General features: G+C 45.3%; 1 protein-coding gene across 1 annotated transcript in view; it reads right to left on the bottom strand.

Moving 5' to 3' along the window:
• Positions 1-414: 414 nt before the first annotated feature.
• CLVS1 (clavesin 1) overlaps positions 415-21,333 on the bottom strand; it is a 123,393-nt gene continuing 102,474 nt past the window's right edge. Inside the window, exons 3-5 of the mRNA XM_008143307.3 lie at positions 19,914-20,024; positions 18,878-19,113; positions 415-598 (exon numbers count right to left, since the gene is read on the bottom strand). Of these exons, the coding sequence (XP_008141529.2) occupies positions 511-598; positions 18,878-19,113; positions 19,914-20,024 (435 nt within the window). The 3' untranslated portion in view covers positions 415-510. The remainder of the gene's footprint in view (positions 599-18,877; positions 19,114-19,913; positions 20,025-21,333) is intronic.

Below are 21,333 nucleotides of genomic sequence, written 5' to 3'. Positions count from 1 at the left end.
TTGATGCTGGTGATGAGGTCAAAGAAAGCAATTCAATAAGAATGGAAATTACTGGTGATACCATTGTCTCAGGGCTCTGCACTACATTAAACTGGACAACTGTGATGGATCTACTCAGAAATGCACTTAATCTTAAATTGCAAAAACGGGAGAAGGTCTCTGGGCGATGCCTCAGAAAAAGCCTTGATCTAATGCAGTGTGTGCATCAAATTTAGTAATTCATTTAATCCCATAAATGTGGGGGAGGAGAATCTTGATTACATAACTGCCTTGCTTTATCCTCTACCCAATGCCCTCACTGAAAAAGGAAAAAAAAAAAAAAGCATCTCTCAAGTCTTTGTTCAACTTTGGCTGCTCCGACCAATGGCTGGTGACAGTCATTACTGGGTGGCAGGAGTGGAGAGCCTTGGGTCAAGCCGTACCTGTCTGGGGTCATTTGCGCATGTGCTTCCTAGGTGGCTGATACCACCGGCGGCTGGCGATATGCGGGAACCTGGAGTGACTCGGGGTTCAGTCCAGAGCCAGGAGTGGCTGAGTGTTCTCATTCTCTCCCTTCTCCTCATGTTTCAGGGTCCCAGCTTCTACCACAGACTGAGATCTAATAAGATGGGAAGGAAGGGAAAAAGATTCGGTTACAAACAATTCATGATGACAACATTTTGGAACGTTAGAGGGCATTCAGATTTTATATTCCCCTTATTAAGACATTCAAAATAACACTTTAACCCCTCTCCCCCACTTTTGTAGCTCTGCTTTCCTTGCTTCCGGGTCTTCTACACCACATTTTATGGGGAGAGGCATCTTGGAATCTTCTTTGCAGAACACTCATCTCTTTATATTTGCTTCTGTGTATTAAATAGAACTGCTTTGCCTCAGTCTTTGTGGGATGGCCTTATGTAGAAAGTGTCTTGAGGGGTCCAGTGGTATAGTCTCTGTTCACCTGAGCTGGATGCTCTAGGAATGTCTATTGTGTGCGTTATTTGGGCTCTCCTGTTGTAATTGAGACTTCATTGTGTGTGTTTTATATATATATTTTTAATTGATTTTAGAAAGAGAGAAGAAGGGGAGAAAGAGGGAAAAACATTGATTTTTGTTGTTCCACTTACTTGTGCATTCATTAGTTGATTCTTGTATGTGCCCTGACCGGGGATCGAGACTTCATTGTTGATGTCCTGTGTGTGGGAGGGATCTCCCCTCCAACTTATTGCCAGTGAGGTTCAACCCCAATGTCATCGTGCCAGCTGTCCAGTGGTCGGGGACTCCTTAGCCCAGAGTGGGTCTGTCTTGAGTCTCACACCTTGATTGACCCTGTTCTGAGCTGTACTTCCTTCTCCCACAGAGCTGGTCCCACAGGTAGCAGCTGCAGGCATTTAGTGGCGTCCTGCTGGCTTTTGCTTCACTGCACAGTCCGGGATGGGGACCCAAACTGCTGTTTCTGACTAACCAGACCTGGCAAAGACTCCAGACTGACTGGATTCAGCCTGGAGTAGCCACAAGCAGTTGTCCACAGGTGGGGTGAGAGGTTTTCCAACAGCGTGGGCCAGTTGCTTCTGCTTGGAGGCTAATTGTTATTCTCCCTCTCTTAATGGGCATCAGAAACTCTACAGGGTGGGTGAACTGTCATCCCCCAAGGCAAAAACAGCAGGATAGCAAAAGTTTGCCTGAGAAAGATGACCTCCGCAGCATGAGGGAATGATTCAGCACAGGAAACAGGGGTGTCTGCCTAATGAGCTCTAATCCCAGACCCCCCAACCCTGACTCACAGCTCCAGTTCACTCTGCCCTCCCTCTGCTGGAGCCCAAGGTGAGTGGCTGCACTCAAAATGTTGTGTGTTGGCCTTTTAAGAAGGTGTCTGCATTTCTAGCCATTTCTCCCTGGCAGACAGCAACCCTGCTGTTTTTCACAGACGGATGTTATGTGGACACCTTTCTCAGTTCTGGTGCTCTCAGCTAGTGGGCCCAGTTTGGATCAAGTGGGATTTATTACAGCAGTGGTTCTCAACCTTTCTCATGCCGCGACCCTTGAATACAGTTCCTCATGTTGTGGTGACCCCCAACCATAAAATTATTTTCGTTGCTACTTCATAACTGTAATTTTGCTACTGTTATGAATCATAATGTAAATATCTGTGTTTTCCGATGGTCTTAGGCGACCCAGCTAGCGGTTCTCAACCTGTGGGTCCAAAAATCAACCCAAGCCATTACACTCAATACTTGACAAAGGAGGCAAAACATACAATGGAGTAAAGACAGCCTCTTCAACAAAGGGTTCTGGGAAAACTGGACAGACACATGCAAAAAGATGAAACTAGAGCACTAATTTACACCAAATAAGAATAAATTTAAGGTGGATAAAAGACTTAAATGTAAGACATGAAACCATAAAAATCTTAGAGAACATAGGCAATGAAATCTCAGACATCTCATGTAGCAATATGTTTACGGATACATCTCCTAGGGCCGTGGTCGGCAAACCGTGGCTCACGAGCCATATGCGGCTCTTTGGCCCCTTGAGTGTGGCTCTTCCACAAAAACCATGGCCTGGGCGAGTCTATTTTGAAGAAGTGGCGTTAGAAGAAGTTTAAAAAATTTGGCTCTCAAAAGAAATTTCAATCGTTGTAGTGTTGATATTTGGCTCTGTTGACTAATGAGTTTGCCGACCACTGTCCTAGGGCAAAGGAAACTAAGAAAATAAACAAATGGGACTACATCAAAATGAAAAGCTTCTGCACAGCAAAAGAAACCATCAGATTGAAAAGGGAACCCACTGAATAGGAGAACATATTTGCCAATGATACATCTAATAAGGGATTAATATCCAAAATATATAAAGCACTCATACAACTCAACAACAAAAAGACAATCCAATTGAAAAATGGAGAGATCTGAATAGACATTTCTCCCAAGAGGACATACAAATGGTCAAGAGACACATGAAAAAAATGCTCAAAGTCACTAATCATCAGAGAAATACAAATTAAAACCACAATGAGATATCACCTCACACCTGTCAGAATGGGATCATCAAAAAATAAAACAAGTGCTGGAGAGGATGAGGAGAAAAGGGAACACTCGTTTGCTGCTGATGGGAATGCAGACTGTGCAGCCACTCTGGAAAACAGTATGGAGTTTTCTCAAAAAATTAAAAATGGAGCTCCCATTTGATCCAGTGATCCCACTTCTGAGAATATATCCTAAAAACCCCAAACAAACAATATATGCACCCCTATGTTCATAGCAGCGTTATTTACAATAGCTGGGAAACAGCCCAAGTGCCCATCAGTAGATGAATGGATAAAAATGCTGTGGGACATTTACACTATGGAATACTATACAGCTGTTAAAAAGAGGGATCTCTTGCCTTTTGGGACAGCATGGATGGGCCTGGAAAATATTATGCTAAGTGAAATAAGCCAAACTGAGAAAGACAAATGTCACAGGATCTCACTCACTAGTATTTGTGGAATCTAATGAACAAAATGAATTGACCAACAAAATAAGACCTGAAGCAGGGAGGCATAGAACAGACTAAAATACCTTGATGTGGGGTTGGGGGGACGAGAAGAGATAAACCAAAGAACTTATATACTTAGATGCATAGCCTATGGTCAAGGGTAATAGGGTAGTGAAGACCTGGGGGGGGGGGGGTAGGGACTGGGAAGAAGAGGGGAAAATGGGAAATATCTGTAATACTATCAACAGTAAAATGTAAACTTAAAAAATGGTTGAACTAGGCTGGTCCGAGTGCAGTGGTGTCTTACAACTAATTGATCACAGCCAGTTACAGATTTCTTTGTTCCTTCTCCACTCCCACTGCTTCACTTGACTAGCCTTAAAAAAAAAAAAAAAATGGTTGAACTAGATTGTTTAAACAAACAAAAATTTACAAATATGTGTGATAAATGGATAATTCAGGAGGCCCGAGTTGCCCAAAACCTCCACCTTCCAAAGGTCTCAGAAAGGTCTCTTACCTTCCTCCTCTAAACCCTCGGGGCATCCTGCCCTGCCTGGTAAAAGGGTCTCAGACTTTGGGCCATGCCATATAGTATGCTAACAGTGTGATTTATACTGAATGCCTGGGGCTTTGGGTCACACTCTATCAGTTTGACCTCTTGGGATGGAGAGGGGGAGGCACTGAAGACCCAGTAGCTAAGGTCAATCTCACACATACACTGTATGCCTATGTGACGGACCTCTCCTCCGCCCCCTATAAAAGCCCTGGGCACCAAGACATTGGTGAGTTTCCGTGGCCAGTGACACTTTATACACATTGTCACACATCATCACCGAGAGGATTAAGCTCTGTTCGTGTGACTGCACTGGAAGGACAGCTGGGAGCGTGGAACTGGTTCAGTGCAGCCGGACTCCACCCAATGCACCTTTTTCCTTTGCCTGTTTTAACCTGTATTCTTTTGCTGGGACAAACCATAACTGTGAGTATAACAGCTCTTCTGGGTCCTGTGAGTCCTGGCAAATCATTAACCCTGAGGGTGGCCTAAAAGATCCCAAACACAAGCTATAATAACACTAACATTTGTATGTATGCACCTGGCATTACTGTACATTCTTCACATGTATTAACTCATTTTCATGCCCCTAAGAAGTGGTGCTATTGTCTCCATTTTGGGAAAAAACTAAGGAACAACAACAAAAGATCAGGTAGCATAGGAAAAGCAACAAAAATAGTGAGGAACAGGACGGTTTATCACCATCACACCACTCCAGGGTATATCTATGCCTGCAGAGCTATTTAGCTGAAATGTTTAATATTCCACCTCACTGTAAAAATAATTTTCTGCTTAAGATTCTTATCTCCATTCAGGATATGCATGTGCTGTAGAAAGCAAAATAAAGTCAGAAAGCAAATCCGTACAATTGTCCTAAAACAATGGGTTTTCTACTCTAAATATCAATCCAGTCAAACAGTCTAACTTTAAGTATGAAGCCAAACCTTTGGAAATAAAATGGATTCATGTTTTCCTGGGACAGGGAAGAGGAAGCCCCAGGTAGCACTATATATTTTCTGTGCATTTCTCTCTGCTTTAGTTAAAGCTCTGATGTGGGTGGGAGTGGGGGAGGGTGTTAATAGAAAAGCCAAACATCCAGAGGACATTAAAACATACCCAAACAAGCATGGAGAAAACCAGAGCACAGCTGCCTACTCCGGGCAACTCCCTCCAGCACCGCAGACAGCTGCCTAGCTCCTTTCCCCACAGGCCCTGGTGAAAATGAGATGGATGGCCATTCCACTTTAGAGACTTGACACTGTTTTTCTCTTTGGTGCTAGGTGGCTTTATTTTACAACATAGCAAGTGAATCACAGCCACAGAGTTAAAAGGGACTTTTATCTAGAGTAACTCAACAGAAACTATTCACTAAGGGGTCTTGCAGCCTCTTAATTATATCCAAGGTGAGAAACACACTCCTCCAGCTCCTAGAGGGGCAACTCTGCTAGAAGGTTCTTCCTTACATTGAGCTTGCTGTAGACAGACAGACATGAGCAGAGCAAGGACAATGGGCCAGGTACAGGAGGTCATCAGGATGGAAAGCCCCGGGTGCCTAGCAACGGACAACCAGTTGGAGGGTGGGACCTTGCCCCCAGGGTGGCTTTTCCTTCCCCTAGCATATCCCTGGCATGAGCTTTGGACCCCCTGACCTTTCCTCCCTAGAGATAACATCTAGGTCTCAGTTGTATTCTAGCTCCAGGCCCAGAAAAGCAACAAAACCAGCCACTGCTGACAACAGGACCAGCTGCATGGAATAATGACCCCCAGCCCTGGTGCCAGCCAATCAATCAGTGGAGACCACAACCCTGAATGGACACACCTGGAAAACTGTTGAATATTCTATTAAGATCTTTCCCTGGGATCTCCCCTGAAATCTCTGCCCTTAGGATGGAGGACCCAGTGTGCTCTCCCTCCAGGGAGCACACCCGTCCCTGTCCCTTTCCCTTTCCCCTCTTCTCCTCACTCCCCAGGCACATTACCACTAACTTCCCCACTCCCAAGCTCCAAGGGCCCTTCCCTTCCCTCCATAACTTGTTTCCTAAGCCCGTTTCTTCTAGAGATTACTTTTTAACCTCTGTAATTTACCCAATAAATGTTCTCTTACCATTTGGGTCTTGCTCTCAATTATTTCCCAGCAAGAACCCAAGTACTGAGGGTTCTGAACCCAGGTTTGGTCTGGGTACATGAAATCCATCTGGTCCACATAACAGCCCTTTAAGTATGTATCTAGTGCCCTTCAGCCCTCTCCTCACCCTCACCAAGGCTAACCAGATTCCTCTAGTGCCCAGGTTTCCTCTTTTAAGGTTTTAATTTTTTTTTTATTGATTCTTAGAAAGGGAGAGAGAGAGGAAAGAGAAAAAGAAATATGGATGTGAGAGTGGGACATCGATCAGCTGCAGGTCCGCAGACCCAAGCATATACCCTGACTGGGAATCAAACCACTCACTCCTCAGTGCACGGGATGATGCCCAACCTACTGAGCCACATGGGCCAGGACTCTTGCCAAAGTTTCTAAAGCTCACTACTCTGGCACTCTCTGACATCTCTTTATCAACTGGTTGCCCACAGGGTATCATCTCAAAATAGATAAAATTATTGCTTCCTCCCTCCCTCCCCCCTTTTGTATGCTTCTGTTGAATCACAGAAAATACACCTAGAATTGCATTAGTCTTTCTGGCGCTCATATAACACAGCTGAGGGAAAATTTAGCTATATTTCCACGTGCTGCTATTAGACCATTTCTCTCCCATCTTGAAGGTGCTTGGTTGAGTATTAAATTTCATCTTTTAAATTTTGTTTCACATTTCCACTTTATCTCCATTATTTTGAACCTTGAAATTTGTGGTTTTAATGAGTATTGGATTTGTTTCCAAACATCCTCTGCCTCTATTTTCAGGGTTATTATGAAAAAAACAACAACAATCCCACAACAAATGCTCAAATATTGAATCTTCACACAGTCATCTTTTTACATTCACTCATGACAGAAATGTTGGTGAATGTTTCCTGCTGTATTCCAGGGACTGAGCAAATGTTGAGAAACATTTGTTCTTTTGTGAAATTATTGCCCATAGACCCACAAATATGTGTCACTACTCTGATAGTACCCAGAGGAGAGGGTTTTTTTTTTGGGGGGGGGGCGGGGAGGGAGACATTAGCTCTAGGAAGGAAGGGAAAAGCTATCATGCACACAATGACCTCATTCACAGACCCTGTTCAGATGACTCCCTGGCGCCTCCACCTGGAGTCAAATTGGACCTATGGAATTTCTCTCAATACCTGTACTGACAGCAGGCGCAGAATGCAGGCTGTCCTAGCCAATACACTGGATGTCTTGGTTGATGGCAGGGAACAATCAAACAATTCTGAGGAACTGAGCGTGCGGAACTAAACATAACTTTCCCGTCCACTTTTTCCCTGACGGAGAAGATGACTATGGCCTCTGTACTTTCAGCAGGGCATAATTCCATTAACCTGGTCACACAATGAGCATTTTGAGTAAGTAACCCTATATTATGAAGTATTTGAAATTCACTGGGAAACTATAAAGCAAATATTGCTTTTTTTAAAAAAAAAAAAATCTAGTACAAATAAATGAAGCCGAGAAAAACTCTCTTAAATCTTGCCCTCAGTCCATTTAGCTGAGCCAAAGTGCTCTCTGGGAGGATTGATCAACTGCGGGCTGATAAAAATGCCTCCACCCCTTGTAAACAGAGCGCTCAGGACCTGTGCGGTTCGAGTATTAACCAAGGAGGAGCCCTGGCCTGGGGGCCAGCTCCCTCTTGGTGGTAATCTCCCCATTCAGGGACTTGGCCTTCTCACAAGAAGCTTAACACTTTGGCTAAAATAAACATTTTGACTTTTCTCTTGGGTCCTCTTTCCAACACTGAAAGCCAACTTAACCCCAAGGGTAGGCAGGGGAGTGATTTGAGCTATTCAGCCATCATTATCGCAGTGGTGTAGCAGACTACTCTAACAAAGGCTTCATTCTAGCCCTGATAGCCACATTTTGTTTTCCTGCTATGGTCTCATTCTCCCTTTCTCCCTCCCTCTGCCACATTCCTCCCTCCCTGCCTGCTTTTCTCTCTCCCTTTCTACCTTCTCCCTTCCCCTTTTCCTCTCCAAACTTTTTAACATTCCCCACTTCATATCAAAGATCTGTAGCCATAAACTAATTTTTCCTGATTCTAAAGACAAGTAAATTCCAGGGAGAACAGGTGAAAGAGGAAAACATTCACCATGAGTGAGTACATTCTGCAGAATAGCAGTTAAGACAGACATGAGCAGAGCAAGGACAATGGGCCAGGTACAGAAGGTCACCAGGATGGAAAGTCCCAGGTGCCTAGCAATGGACAATCCATTGGAGAGTGAGACCTTGCCCCCAGGGTGACTTTTCCTCCCCTAGCTTATCCCTGGGCACCACAGTTTGGACCCCCTGACCTTTCCTCCCTAGAGATAACATCTAGGCCTCAGTTGTATTTCAGCTCCAGGCCCAGAAAAGCAACAAAACCAGCCACTGCTGACAACAAGACCAGCTGCATGGAATAATGACCCCTGCCCTGGTGCCCGCCAATCAATCAGTGGAGACCACGACCTTGAATGAACACACCTGGAAAACTACTGAATATTCTATTAAAATCTTTCCCTGGGGCCTCCCCTAAAATCTCCGCCTTTAAAACCCTTAGTTAGGATGGAGGACCCAGCTCCCCGCCTTTGCCTTTGCCTTTGCCTTTGCCTTCTCCTTCCCTCCTCCCTCCTCCTCCTCCCGAGGCACCTTACCATTAGCTTCCTCACTCCCAAGCTCCAAGGGCCCTTTCTTTACCTCTATAACTTATTTCCTAAGCCCATTTTTTTCTAGGAATTAATTTTTTCACCTCTGTCATTTTATAAGTAAATGTTCTCTTACAGTATGGGGTCTTGCTCTGAATTCTTTCCTAACCAGAAATCAATTACTGAGGTTGCTGAACCCAGGTTTGGTCTGACCCCACTGGTCAGACACCTGGTACCATTCCCGCCGTCTGGGAGTTCTGCTCTCAGCCAGAGGTTTATTTTCAAAACGTTATTTAGCTACCATACCTCAACAGCTAACACCATGTGTTCTTCTTACTAATGAATTGCCATTGCCTGGCTTGAGCTGTGTGGACTCCAAATCAGGGCACAAGAACTCTGCCCTTCAACCCCAGGCATTCCACGAGAGTGATCAAAGAAGAAAGGCGAGAGCTGTGAGGAGTTTCAGAGTGATTCCATGAGACCCCCATTGAATCAGGTCCCGGAGATCAGCCCCATTACTTCATCAGGTAGCATTCCACAGCCCTGGCTCTGTTCCCCAAAGTCAGCAATCGGCTTGGCTTTGTGGAATGGCACTAAACTTCTAAAAAGACTTGGGCAATGACACAGGAAAAGAGTTAAGCAGCCCCTGGCAGCTTTGAATAAACATTTACTAGTAGAAACATTGGAAGTGAAAAATGTTTTTAAAAGGTAAATTTGTTTGGCTCCTGAAACTAACTGTATTAGGCACATACCGACTTCAGGAAGGACTTCCCGTGTCTTGCCAACTTTTGTCCTTTTTAGTATTTTTATGCTTTTCTAGGAGGAGGTAAAAAACAGTGCTGAGGTAGAGAGATAGGGTATTTCATGATACTTCAAGATCCTTTCTTTTAAATGTATAACATTCAGCCAAATACCTGGGAACACCTCTACAGAACCGCAGTCAGGCAACATGGGACGCTGACTAGTGTGGAGTGAGCAGATTAGACCTCATTGAGGACAGAGCTCGGCTGCCAGAGACAAACGGTCCAGGAACTTGGACGTGAGGAGGAAGGAATTCAGGAAGGGAGCCAAAAAAAGGCCAGCGTTTCCACTGGCAGCTGCAACTGGACATTTTGTTTAATTATTTACACAGGAGTTTATTGGCCTTTATGAGACTATATTCCTGTGATATTAATTCTCAGTTTTGCATCTGTAAAATGAGAGACCATTACCACCTCTGCACAAGGCTGTGAGGGCTATAAGCTGTAATAAAGTGCCCGGCCGGCGTGGCTCAGTGGTTGAGCATCAACCTATGAAGCAGGAGGTCAGGATTCCGTCCTCGGTGTGGGGTGTGAGGAGACAGCCGATCAATGATTCTCTCTCATCATTGATGTTTCTCTCTCTTCCTCTCCTTTCCTCTCTCTGAAATCAATAAAAATATCTCTTAAAAAATAAAATCTCTTTTTAAAAGATGTAATAAAGCGCTTGAAGTTCTCTGAAGAAGAAATGACTTAAATGTGAAGTGTCTCTCATCTTACTAACACCTCCTGAGTGTGAGCAGGAACCACTGACACTGCCTTGTCTGAGAACAGAGACAGCCCATGTCTGCCCACGTGCAGAAAACCAAGGAAAAGACCACAAACTAAAAAATAGCCATGACGGAGGAATCAAGATGGCAGTGTAGATACTAGTAAATGCAGGTAAATGCCAGTACTCGCCGCCTCCCACAGCCACATCAAAACTACAACTAAAATACAAGCAACCACCACTCAGAGCCTCCTGAAAGCTGGCTGAATGTAAATCCTGAAACTAGAGAGGTCAAGAAGACAGCACACTGAGTCTGGGATTGGGGGAGGACAGGCGGAACAGGCTGGTCCGGCACCCACACTGCAGCTTTTTTAATCCGGAGGGAGATGGTCTCTGCAAAGACCACCTGTGAGGAGCAAGGAGTCCCAGCCCCACACCAGCCCCCCAGCCCAGCGTCCCAGAGCTGGGAAGAGAAGTCCGTGTAACTTTGGGCCATAAAACCCAGTAGGGATTGTGACTGAGAGACAAAGAGGCTGCTGGAATCCCAGGTGTAAGGGCCGGCGCACAAACTTACTCAGTCTCGCTTCCTCTGAGCTCCAGCGCTGGGCGTGCCGAGGGACCCAAACACGTACAGGGGGGAACTGGATTGTCTGGCATCAGGACAGGAACTCAAAGGCAGCTTTCTCCCAGACGGGGGTGGCCAGGGCACTGTTCCAGTGCCGGGACCTCCAGTCTAGCAGGGCTGACTAGCAGCCATATCAGCGTGGCCCGCACTGGCTCCGCCTTGGTGATTCCCTAAGACTCCGCCCCATCCAATTTGCAGCCCTGCCCAAGCTGTTTGCAGCAGCTTTTCCGTATAAACGGCCTGTCCTGGCTTAGGCTTTCCTAAAATCTCTCAAACAAGCTGCAGCTGGTGACAGCATGCCCCAAACCTATCAATAAAAGGCCCAAGACCCAGCACTAGCACCAGCCTGCCTTGCTTCACAGCTGAGCCTCGCCTCCTGCATAGCAGCTCTCCCACTGTAGTCGCAGCTGGTCCTCACAGCCAATTGGCCTGGAGGTCAACCCCTTCCAGAGATGCCAACAGCAATCAAGGTTCAACTACAAGACTGTGCACAGAGCCCACACAGGGGTGTATCTAGAGTGTCCAGCTCAGGTGACTGGGGAGGTTGGGCCACTGGGCCCTATAGGACACCTACTATACAAGGCCACTATACCAAGTTCGGGAGACATAGCAGCTCTACATAATACATAGAAACAAACACAGGGAAGCAGCCAAAAGGCAGAGACAAAGAAACATGTCACAAATGAAAGAAATGAAAGCAATAAAACTACTGGATACAGAGTTTAAAACCATGGTTCCAAAGTTTAAAACCATGGTTATTACTCAAGGATCTTCATGAGACTTTCAAGGATCCTAGTGAGAATGTGAAAGACATGAAAAAGGACCAGTCAGAAATTAAGCATACACTAACTGAAATAAAGAACAATTTACAGGGATTCAACAGTAGAGGATTCTGAGGATCAAATCAATGATTTGGAATATGAGAAAGCAAAAAACACCCAATCAGAAAAGCAAAAAGAAAAACGAATCTAAAAATATGAAGATAAGGGGGCGAGATCAACCAAAGGACTTGTGTGCATGCATATAAGCCTAACCAGTGGTCATGGACAACAGGGGGGTGGGGGCACACATGGGGAGGGGTTTGGGATGGGAATGGGGGCATGAGGACAATTATGTGATACCATAATCAATAAAGAAATTTTAAAAATATGAAGATAGTGTAAGGAGCCTCTGAGATAACCTCAAGTGTACCAACATTTACATTATGGGGGTGCCAGAAGGAGATGAGAACAAGGTATTGAAAACCTATTTGAAGAAATAATGACAGAAAACTTCCCATACCTGGTGAAAAAAATAGACTTACAAGTTCAGGAATTGCAGAGAGTCCCAAACAAGAGGAACCCAAAGAGGCCCCACACCAAGACTCTTCATAATTAAAATGCCAAGGGTTAAAGACAAAGAGAGAATCTTAAAAGCAGAAAGGGAAAGCAGTTAGTTACCTACAAGGGAGTGCCCATACGATTGTCAGCTGATTTCTCAACAGAAACTTTGCAGGCCAGAAGGAAGTGGCAAGAAATACTCAAAGTGATGAATAGCAAGGACCTACAACCAAGATTACTCTAGCAAAGCTCTCATTTAGAATTGATGGTCAGATGAAGAGCTCACAAACAAGAAAAAGGAGTTCATAACCACCAATCCAGTATTATATGAAATGTTGAAGGGTATTATTGAAGGAGAAGGAGGAGGAGGAGGAGGAGGAGGAGGAGAACTGCAAGAAATAAAAAATATGAACAATAAAATGGCAACAAATATATATCTATCAACAATCAAATCTAAAAATAAATGAACAAAGAATCTAATGAACAAAATAAACTGGTGAAAAAAACAATCAGAGGCATTGAAGCATGGAACAGACTGACAGTGAATCTCAGAGGGAAGTGGGTGGGGTGGGTGGGAAGAGATTATTTATGGACACAGATAGTAGGATGGTGAAGTCCTGGGATGGGGCGGGAACCAGTTGGAGAGGGCAATGGGGGAGGGGAAAGGGGATGTCTGTAATACTCTCAACAATAAAGATTTTTTTTAAATAGCTATGGAGCAGGAGATTAATTACATGATGAAAGTATTCTTGATTTTACTGAGCAATTTACCAAAGAATTCCCTTAAGCAGAGTGGCCCTAGTGCACCTGAAGTGTGAGAGAATTCAAGGTCCTAACTAGTAGGTTGTGCCCAAATCCTTCATTGGAACCCGGGGTATCAGAGGGAGGTCTAATAGATGCCTTATGGCCCGATCTATACCTGAACCAGTCAACTAGCCTTGGACTCGCTCCACATTCTCCGTGTATGTGGGTCTGCAAAGTTCTGAGGAATGGAACACAGTGCTATATTTATTTTGATGTGGATTCAGGAGTTCTGACACGGTCAGAAGGAGTGTGAAAAATTACGTGTTTTCAACATGCAGGTATTTCTGGAGAGGTATTTTTGCTGCCAATCAGAACTTAAAATAGCACAGCAAATGGCTGCAGGTGCTTGCACCTCCTGCTTTGGATAGAGTCGTATTTCATTAGAATTAGACTGGCACAAAGAGCTGTCAGTCCGTTCTAGCGCATTCTAATTGTTCTTCGTGGTTCTCCTCCCATTGAATTGGTGGTGCACAGCTTCAGTGGAGTGGCTTTGGTAGAGCTAGAATGTGATGTTTGAAAACAGGCAGAAAAACACAAGAAGCTGCCAACAGCTGAGACAATGAAGATGACCCCTTCCGTGGGAGTTGGAAAAGGATGGCTGGTGTTCTCCATGAAAATGACCTTTCAGGGGCCTATTTTTTGGGGTCAACTGACAGTACATTAATGGATCTCAATTCTAACGTGTTAATGGATCTTCTCTGATATTACTAGATTAGCCTGAATATCAATTTTCTTCCTGAGGGTCTGTACCTTCCCTGCCCAGATGGGGTTTAGGAACAGCACATCGCAAGGACAGTGTGATAAGAAATTTGCTTTTCAACTGAGTGGAAAAGACTGGGTAGAATTGAGGCTGGCAGGAATGGGAATGGACTTCATCCAAGAGAGCTGAGCAAATGCAATACCCAAGAAGGTGCTCAATAAACCCTTGTGGAAGGATGGCAGGAAAGGAGGGAGAAAGAGAGAGAGAAAGGGAGGGAGGGAAAGAGGTGGGCAGGGAGGCACAAACAGTGTGATAACAGATGTGATACAGGAGAAAGAATTTGACCTGGAATAAAGAAAACAAATTTACAATATTTTGCTACCTACTAGTTGTGGGTAAATCATTTAACTTCTGTGTGCCCCAGCCACTTTATCTATAACATGGGGATAATAATCTGTTTATTTTATCTATTTTTTAAAATTATCTATTTTTTAAAATATTTATTTTTTTTTAATTCTCAAAACCTGAAAAGCTCGGTTTTCAAGAATCCTCAAAACAAGTCTAGGAAACACCTGTTTCCAGAGCTGGGGAGAAGGGGCTCACAGTGACCATGTGGAAGCAAATGGAAAGCTCTGGAAAGTGGGAAGTGCTAGGAAGCAAATGAATCAGGACAAAGACGTGACAGAGGAGGCCTGGCAAAAAGGGGCCGATCCGACTGAGGTCAGGCCAGGGTGGTGAAGAGGAGGCCGCTTGAGAGACAAGAAGAAAGAGAGGCAAGAGGTCTGTGTCGCGGATTCCTCCTTCTCCTTGGCTTTGCCTTCTGTGTCCTGCCCCTACTCTTCCTAGCCACATCCTGGGTGCAGGGTTGCAAAGATCCTGGCCCGATGCATAAAATACAGCACAGAATGGAATTGGCCAATGTAAGTCTTACTTTTTTTTAAATTTAATTTTTTGTTTTTTTTGTGTGTGTGTTTTTTGTTTTGTTTTTTTTTTGTTAATCCTCACCTGGGGATATCTTTCCATTGATTTTTAGAGAGAGTGGAAGGGAAGGGGAGCGACAGAGAGGGAAACATCGATATGAGAAAGACACATTGATTGGTTGCCTTCTGCACGCACCCGACAGGGCCTGGGGATTAAGTCTGCAACCAGAAGCATGTGCCCTTGACTGGAGTCAAACCGGGTACCCTTCAGTTTGTGGGACTATGCTCTAGCCACTGCGTCAAATGGGCTAGGGCTGTAAGTCTGACTTCTAACCAGGAATTCAAGGCATCTCCTTTCAAGGGAACCAAGCCCAGTCATTGCCTGCTTCTCTGTTGGGGGCTCGGGACTTTTCATCGTTTAGTAGAAACTTCCATTGGGAAAGAAATCACAATGGAAACCCTCATGTACAACATTGGGGAAGAAAGCACTACTTATTGAGCTGTTTTTCAGTGCCTCCTGGGTACTTATTCATGCCTCTGTCATTCCACTCTAACACTGGCCCCCTGGGGTTATATCCACTTAATAACCGAGGAAGCCAAGATGTGGCAGGGTTAAGTGACTTGCCCAAGGTCACAGAGCTAAAGAAATCAGTAGAAGAAAATGGCAAGAACCCACGCGTAGCAAAATTGGGGAATAAAGACAAACAGAGAGGAAGAGAACAGTGTAACCACCGCGTCCGAGTCGCGAAGCATCAGCCGGCAGGCGGGGGTTAGGATGTGGTGACGTGTGATGGCACCTCAGAGGCCTGTCCGAGCAGCAGAGCAAAGTGAAGCAGGGCTCCCAGGATCGCCCGCGTCACAGGAACACAGAGGTTTCCAGGGAGATGCTGGAAGCTCAGCGCACTTATTTGTGGCCTTGGCATAAAAACTCCAACACCACAATGTGGACACGGTAAGCCCAAATGCTATCTACAACAAGGGTTTGCCTAAATCTGAAAAGAAACCATAATTCTGAATGCAAGCAGCACCCTGTTTCTCAAGAATGACACAGCAAAGAGGTTTTTAGCACAGACTCTGATCATTAAAGCATGTAAGAGAGATTCACTGCTGGCTAGATGGTGAGTGGGCATACACAGCATCGGCTTTATTGGAATCCAGCAAAATGTTTGTTTACCAACAGCAACCTGCTCACAAGGAAGAAATGTTCTTTGTTTTTTTCTGGCCTGGACTACACCTCCCTTCTCAAGTGCTTGCATCTGACCGTGGTGCTTGGGCAAACAGGAATCTTTCTCAGAACATACACGGTGCGTAATGGAACTGTTTGAACTTGAAATTGCACCCAAGCCGTGCAGCCACATCTGTCCATTTCCCTCTAATTCAATCTTACTTCCGCTTTGCCAGGAGCTCCAAACACTTTATCTCAGAATCTGCCATGTCATTCTGTGTAGAAAAGAAGAGAAAACATGCCCTGCACACGTTTTTTCCAGCCCCATTCATTTTCTCAGGGACCAAATTCATTGTGCAGAATTGCCTTTCACTCCAACGGTGCGTGGCTGAATCCTAAGGAGAGGGCCCCTTCATTTCTGTCGCAGAAGCGAAAGCTGTGTCTCTCAGCAAGAGTCACAGGCAGCGATGAGGCTAAGCAGCTATTTTTCTTTGTTTTTTAAGAAATATTAACCAATTCCTGTCCAACAACCTGCATAAAACACTGGGCATTTTATGACTTACCCAAGAGGTCTTTGCTTCTAGAAGCAACATCTCAGGCCTTAGCTGCTGAGTAGGAACGACACCCCCAAACTAAGAACTTCCATTCTTTTTCCCTGAAAACCAGCCACATGACAATGAGGGAGCAGCTGAGACTGTGGGTCATTCATTCAGAAAGGATGCATTTTGTAATTTTATTGAACGTAACATCCACACAGGACATCTGTTCCCATGCCACCCAGTAATACGGACCCTTTATGCCCTGACTGCATGGAAGACAAGGCGCTCCTGTTCCCACACTGCCACCCCTCATGCTTTTTGTATGGCTTGTACTTCATGATGATGCATGACTTCTGCCGGAAATGAGTAGTTATCCATACGTGCGCCCCGTAAAAAGAGGGTTTTGGGCGGAAAGATCACTAAGGTCATGGCCGATTCTATTAACAGCTGAAAACAGTTAAACGGACTTTTACTACCCAGGCAGGGACCAGGATGGGGCAACGTGACTTAAAATTTCTTTCTGGCTCAGAAACCTGAACTTAGTCTAGGCTTTTCCCCTATTTTCTCCATCCTCACCCCCAAAATCAGATGGCTCACAATGTCTTTTTGACACCTCACTTCTTATATGTGGGATCCAGGAGGGATACTGAGAGAACATAAGGATGAAAGCACTTGGTCAAAAGGACCAACAGAAATCCTACCAGGCACATGTGGACCAGACCCCAAAGCGCTGGCACCTCCAATCACTGACCACATACGGTGGGATAGGGTGGACCTGAGAATAGGGGCCATGCTTTACTCGAGCCAGTGGAGATGCAGCTTGGGGGTTTTAGGCCCCTTTCTCTATAACTAATTCTCTGGATCTCTGATAAGTTTAATAAATAAGTAAGAGCAGGAATGACTACATATACTCAGCCCAACTTTGTCCATGGTGAGGCTACAACAAAAATTAACCCAACCTTCCTGGTAATTACAAGAACTGAATGTTTTGACTATATGAATGGTGTCATCATACAGCTAGAAAAAGAAAAAAAAAGAAAAAGAAGAAGAAAATACGCACACCCTCTGTCCCGGCAACTTCCAAGTTCCAAGTCTACCCAGAGGGACTTTCCTATGAGAATGAGGAGGCATATTAAAGACAGTCATTGAGCCACCCTTAAATGCCCATCAAAAGGAAATGGCTAGTCTGATTTATCCATGTTCTGGAATGCTATGTAGTATTGAAACAGGAACTATGACTAAATTTACTAACACAGACATTACATAACAAGATGCTACAGGGTAAAGTGTGTCCACCCAAAATCTGTATGTTGAAGTCGTAACCCCCAGGACCTCCAATTCTGTTTGGATACAGAATTTTTAAACAAGTAGTTAAGGTCAAGTGCGGTGGGCCCTAATTCAATATGATTGGTGTCCATATAAAAAGAGGGAAGACTATGTGAAGACACGGGGAGAACAGGATCATCTACAAGCCAAGGAGAGAGGCCTCAGAAGACAACAACCCTGCCAACACCTTGATCTTGGACTTCTAGCCTCCAGAACTGTGAGAAAATAAATTTCCATTGTTTAAGACACCTAGTCTGTGGACTTTGTCACAGCAGCCCTAGCAAACCCATACACTGTACTACCTAGAGAATTTAATGGAAGGGTCTACCCCAGCCTGATAACAGTGGTTACCTATGGGGAGGGATTGGGATTCAAGATAGTGGTTGAAGGGGAATTTAGCCTTAAATGTAAGGTTTTATTTTTTTGCAATGAGAAATCCCTCATTATGTTATTTGTATATCAATTTAAAAATACCTCTTCTATGGCACAGTATGCAGAGATGCAATGTACTTCACGACCTGGATGGAACACTCTCGGGAACTTGAGAACATGTGCACTGTCACCCCCAACCCCTGCATTCCTGTCTGCCTCAGTCAAGTGTCCCATCCCTCTAGTGCCTCCATGCCCCTGGGTGTCCCCTTTGCTTGGAGCCTCTTCTCCCCCCCCCGCCCCCCCTTTAAACCTGGGCTGCTGATTTTCATCCTTCAGATCTCAGCTTGAATGTCTTGCTCAGCAGGTTTTCTCCAGGCCCACGCTCTGTTCTTTCGATGTCTTCTTCACCTTCGTACTCCCAGTGACTAATCAGTGCCTTCAGCTAAGTAAATGCTCAATAAATGGTTCCAAATGCACGGATGACGAGGACATTCTCTAGCTGCCTGCTCTTCCATCCACTGTGTCTCAAAGGTCCAACATTTCAGTCTGTGGCATTAGCAGACTCCTTAGAGACTAAGACTGTAATCATGCCGTGAGTGAGGTCCTAGCCTTTAACAGTTTCTATAATACAAGGGGACAGCTATATTTCTGGGCCAGCCAAGTCCCATTTGCTTCCAATTCTGATGAAAGCAGCTGAGAATGTATCGCAATTTACTTTTTTAAGTTCTGTGCCCGCAAAGGTCTTCAATTGCTTAACCCACAATAGACCCAAGTCAAAAATGCCCGTTGACCTCGGACTGGAGGTTCTGCTAAGCCAGGCCTTACCTCTTCATCGGCTTGGGTGAGCACTCCCTCTCCAGGCTGGAGGACGTGTGTTTCACGTGCATCGCATTGTAGGACGTGTGCGTATAGTCATTTTCATCACTGTAGTCGGGACCGAGTAATGTCCGGGCCCAAGTTCCCATGTCGTAAGGAGGAAGGGTTCCTCCGAATTCAGAGGGCAAAAACTCCGGGTGTATGAGCTGGTGAAGGCTGTTTAAATTGTTCCCGTGCAGGAAAATCTGGAAAGAAAAAGCAGTTAGCAATTCAAAACTCCAAAACGTATGACGGAGTATTTCCTCTGATACACAATGGAGCAATGACGCCTCGGATGCGGCGCCGCTGATCGTGGTACTTAAGGAGGCATTCAATTCTGTGTCTAGAGCTTTGTCTTCATGAAGCGTTCATTTATTGCTCAGAAAAGGGGCTGCACTCACAGTCCTTAAAAAGGAAGTTTATGAACAAATTGGGTAGGATGCGGCCCTGGCCCCAATTTACGGCTACAGGGATCTCCTAATTATCCCTGCTGATGAAGAGTAGTGGTGCAGACCACCCACCCCAGGCATGCTGCACATGCACCTCCACATTGCTCTCTCCTCTCTCCTGGTGCATTCTCTGCCCTCTGCACCCCCCTCAGTACTCCCCTTGACTCCCAGGCCTACACCAAGTGGCGGCTTCTTCCTAAATGTTGGCTATTAAAATATTCCATGAACAGGAAGCTGCTTGACCCCATACCTCCCACAAGCATTGGCAGCAACATGGGCATCTGGTATTTGCGTGCCTTCAAAATTCCCTTTGGTTTGTCACTGGGACTCTGAAAATAACCCAGTGCTACTAAATTATTGATTGAATCCAGGCCATTTGCAAACTCCAGCTGCAGCTCAAACGCTCAGGGACTGCGGAAACGCAGAAAAACCACAGAGAAATAAGAAGAAGAAGGAGAGAGAGAGAGAGAGATTGAGAGGAGGGGCACTGTAGTTGTCCCTCCTCCCCCCCCCCCACCTCCCCCACATTCCCGGCTTTGGGCGCTTCTTGTCATTACCCGCTTCCTGGTCTTGTCTTTAAGGAATGGCTTGATGAGCGTGTACAGGGCATGAATGTACCAGGGCTGGTTGACGAAATGGACTCCTCCAAAGCGGGCGGGAAAGCTGTCCTGGGGGGGAAAGAGAGAAACACACTCAGTGAGCGCGGAGCACGCGTTGCAGGTTAGCCTGGGCCAGCAGGGCCGCAATCCGGAGGACAACCTCGTCTTCTCTCGGAAGCTCTCGCTAATGGTGGGAAAGACAGAAAACACACCCTTCCTATCTGCTGGGGTGTCCTCTGTTCCCCTTGCCCTGACTCCCCAACCCCTTTGACTCCACAACTTAAATATCGTACGTGGGTGCCAGGCCTGCCTTTCCCAAGTCACAATTATGTGTCCACCCACATAGCAGGAGCGTGTGCAGCTGGATAGGAGAGAATCAGAATTCTCTGTGGCCTTAAGGAACCAAGGTTTCAGTTCCCAGGAGCCCTAAGCACAGATCTCCCTGCTTACCCGCATTCTCTGCTCACCTGCTCCAGCCGCCCCCTCCACCGCCCCCCCCCCCCCCCATCCATCACCATGACAATGGCTGTACTTTGTGGGTGAGTGAGGCTCTGTAGAAAGGGGTTGGGAAAGAATTTCAAAGGATCTCGGAATCCACGGACACCAAGGGTACCAGCACCTTTTTCACAGATTACAGAATCAGGTCCTCACTTCATCCAGGGAGCCACACAATAGGTCCCAGAGAAAAGATACTTGTTGATGGATGGGCTAGTGAATTCTCCTAGTGGAGCTCCTCTTTTTCTGCAGATCAACGCATTTTGTAAGTATCCGGAAATACTAAGAGCGTTTTTAAAAATGGTTCCAATTTTGGAATCCAGATCAGGGCACAGGCGTGTGTTTTAGAAGCCGAGAAGCTGCTGTCAGTGCTAATTAGATTCACAGAATAAGGAGCCTTGATCACAAAGTCTGAGCTAGTCCCACAGCACCTGAGGTCCCACTGAAGGGCTTCCCCAGATTGCATGGCGTTCATCTTGGTTAATGGAATTTAAAAAGAAGGAGCATCTAATGCAATTTGAATTGCCAAGTGTGCTGGCAATCAATTTCGGTGCAACAAATGTCTTTGCAAAGGTTAGCAAGATGAGATGAAAGCAGAAGGGGCCTGGCTGTCTGAGCTAAGAGTTCAGGTAGCTTGCTGCTTCCTGCAGGTGTCTGAAATGCCTTGCCTGGGTCATTTTTAGTAACATGGAAAGAGGGTTATTAACTTTTTTTTTTTTTTTTTTTTCAGAACCCTCTGAGTCTACAGGCTCTCTCGGCATCTTTTATACCAAGACCTAGTTTCCAATAAATACATGCAACTGTGCTTAGGGTTGACATTTGAAAAACTTAAAAGTATTTTTGCCTCTATGTAGACATTTTACATAGAACAAAGAAATTAGAT

Source organism: Eptesicus fuscus, chromosome 19, assembly GCF_027574615.1.
Source record: "Eptesicus fuscus isolate TK198812 chromosome 19, DD_ASM_mEF_20220401, whole genome shotgun sequence".
In the NCBI taxonomy this organism is placed as follows: Eukaryota; Metazoa; Chordata; class Mammalia; order Chiroptera; family Vespertilionidae; genus Eptesicus; species Eptesicus fuscus.
This window is presented reverse-complemented; position numbering and strand designations above follow the sequence as displayed.